Genomic DNA, 2,000 nt, shown 5'->3' on the forward strand with positions numbered 1-2,000 from the left:
TTCATTTAACAGCATATTCACTTCTTTCACTGAACTCTTTGTATCTTCTATAGCTGCAGCAGAGACTACCATTCTGTCTGTCATTTCCAACATCACTTTCACCTTCTGAGGCTTTGCCACGACAAGATCCCTGTGGGGTGTGGCGTGGGCGCCCGATTCAGAGTCTAGGATCCAGGTATCTTTTCCTGTCTGGTCACTTGCATAGGCCTTTTCTTTGATGCAAAATACTTACTTCATAATATTGTGAACAGGAGCAGCACCTGTATTCTTCACATCCTTGTCTTTATTCTTGTTCCTATTTGTATTGAAGTTCAAAGAATGTCTCTCAGAGTATTTCTTTCAACAGTCAGTCTGAATATGATCAATCTTTTGACAATGATAGCAGGTCCTCGCGTCATTATCCCTACATTCAGGTTTGAATTCAGTGTTCTTGTTCTTGTCATTGTCTTTCTCTTTGTTCTTGCCTTTCTTATCCTTATCTTACACATTGTTGATAGAATTTCTAGACATATCAGTATTTGTTTCATTCACAGCAGAGAGCTGTAAAAGAATATCACAGCACAGGCTCATAAAATTATCCTCTAAGAGTTGAGTATTATCTTTGTCAATTTGATTCATTCAATTCCTTATGAATGAGGCTCAATCTCTGTTAACTCCTGTAAGCAGTCTGTTAAAAAACATGACATCTGAGATCTCATATTCTAGACAGATATAATCAGTTCTTATGATAATCAGATATTCAATGAAAGCATGATCTGAGCCTTTTAACTTAGTAGTCATGCTAATCAGTTCCTCAAACAGACAGGTTCTGCAGACAGCAGGCCTCTCAGAAAAGTTATTCTCTATGATAGTTCATAGAGCATAAGCAGACAACTTGAATTTCTTGAGTATAGTGAAATGAGCCTTGGCCTGCAGGACAATTGCAGACCACATGTAATTGTATAATCAAAGATTGCATTCTTTTCAGAAATGTTGCATGTTCATGATGACATTCTCACCAAGATCATTATCTTTAAGAATATCATCAGTTTCAGACTGTTCTGTAGTTAAAAGAATTTCCTCTCTTCATATTGAGTAGTTAATGAATTCAGTGAGAACTATTGATCTTTTGATAAGTCTTACTTGACTTCTGAATTCTTCAAGAACTTTCATTATAACAGATGTCTTCTCTTTTCATTGAAGATATTCTGTCAGATTCACTCTTATCTCATCACTTACAAGAGTCTCATCTCTACTGATCTTCATACACTTAATCTCATGCTGAAGTCTTGCAATTTCAAGTCTCATGTAAGTCTTCTCACTCACAGAGCCATTGTTGTTCCAGTCACTTGAGCTCTCTGCATTGTCTGACATCTCACTAATGATGCCTTCAACTGAGTCTTTGTATACATTGAACTTGTCAGACTGTTTCTCTGCAATGGTTTCATTCAGCTCAAATACCTCAGAGGCAGTTACTTTTCAGTTTGTTGCAGATGTTGATAAGCTCATGTTCAATCCTTCTTATACTTCAGATATTTGTGAATTTCTTCTTCTATGTGTTAGCATATAATTCTTTGTTAAGTCAGGCTTTTCACCTGATCTCAGGTTCATCATGAGTTCAATTAATCAATAAATCATCTAGGCATGCTTGTAATGATGTGTGGAGATGTCAATTTAGCATGTTGTTGCAGTTATTTATTACTTGTGAAGAACTTTATAACCTCTTGAAGAATAACATTGTTGTGTTGTGTTGTAATCTAACTACGCGAGTTACACTAAATGAATAGGTTGAGGTGGCACGTGACTAGAATAGGTGTAGTAATCATCAACACAGCCTGTCACATTAGTCCTCTCTTTCAGAAGCAGTTTTCATCAGTCAAGAACTGCTGTTTCAGATAATATGAAACTCAGAGTTCAGATCAGTTAATCATAGCTGACTCATTTCATAAGATATTATCAGCTGTGATCACAGAGTCTCTTATCAAGAATATTCTCAATCTCTCACTCAAGCTCATTATCTT

The 2,000-nt window shown here is 36.2% G+C and overlaps 1 protein-coding gene across 1 annotated transcript; it reads right to left on the reverse strand.

Annotated features, from left to right (window-relative positions):
* Positions 1-963: 963 nt before the first annotated feature.
* On the reverse strand, positions 964-1,353 carry BDBG_16570 (uncharacterized protein; the record flags this gene model as incomplete). Its single annotated transcript, XM_031724498.1, has 3 exons — positions 964-1,063; positions 1,123-1,145; positions 1,219-1,353. 3 exons carry the CDS (start codon positions 1,351-1,353, stop codon positions 964-966), a joined length of 258 nt encoding a protein of 85 aa, XP_031577081.1.
* Between the last annotated feature and the right edge of the window lie 647 nt (positions 1,354-2,000).

The sequence above is a fragment of the Blastomyces gilchristii genome, assembly GCF_000003855.2.
Source record: "Blastomyces gilchristii SLH14081 genomic scaffold supercont1.3, whole genome shotgun sequence".
Classification (NCBI taxonomy): Eukaryota; Fungi; Ascomycota; class Eurotiomycetes; order Onygenales; family Ajellomycetaceae; genus Blastomyces; species Blastomyces gilchristii.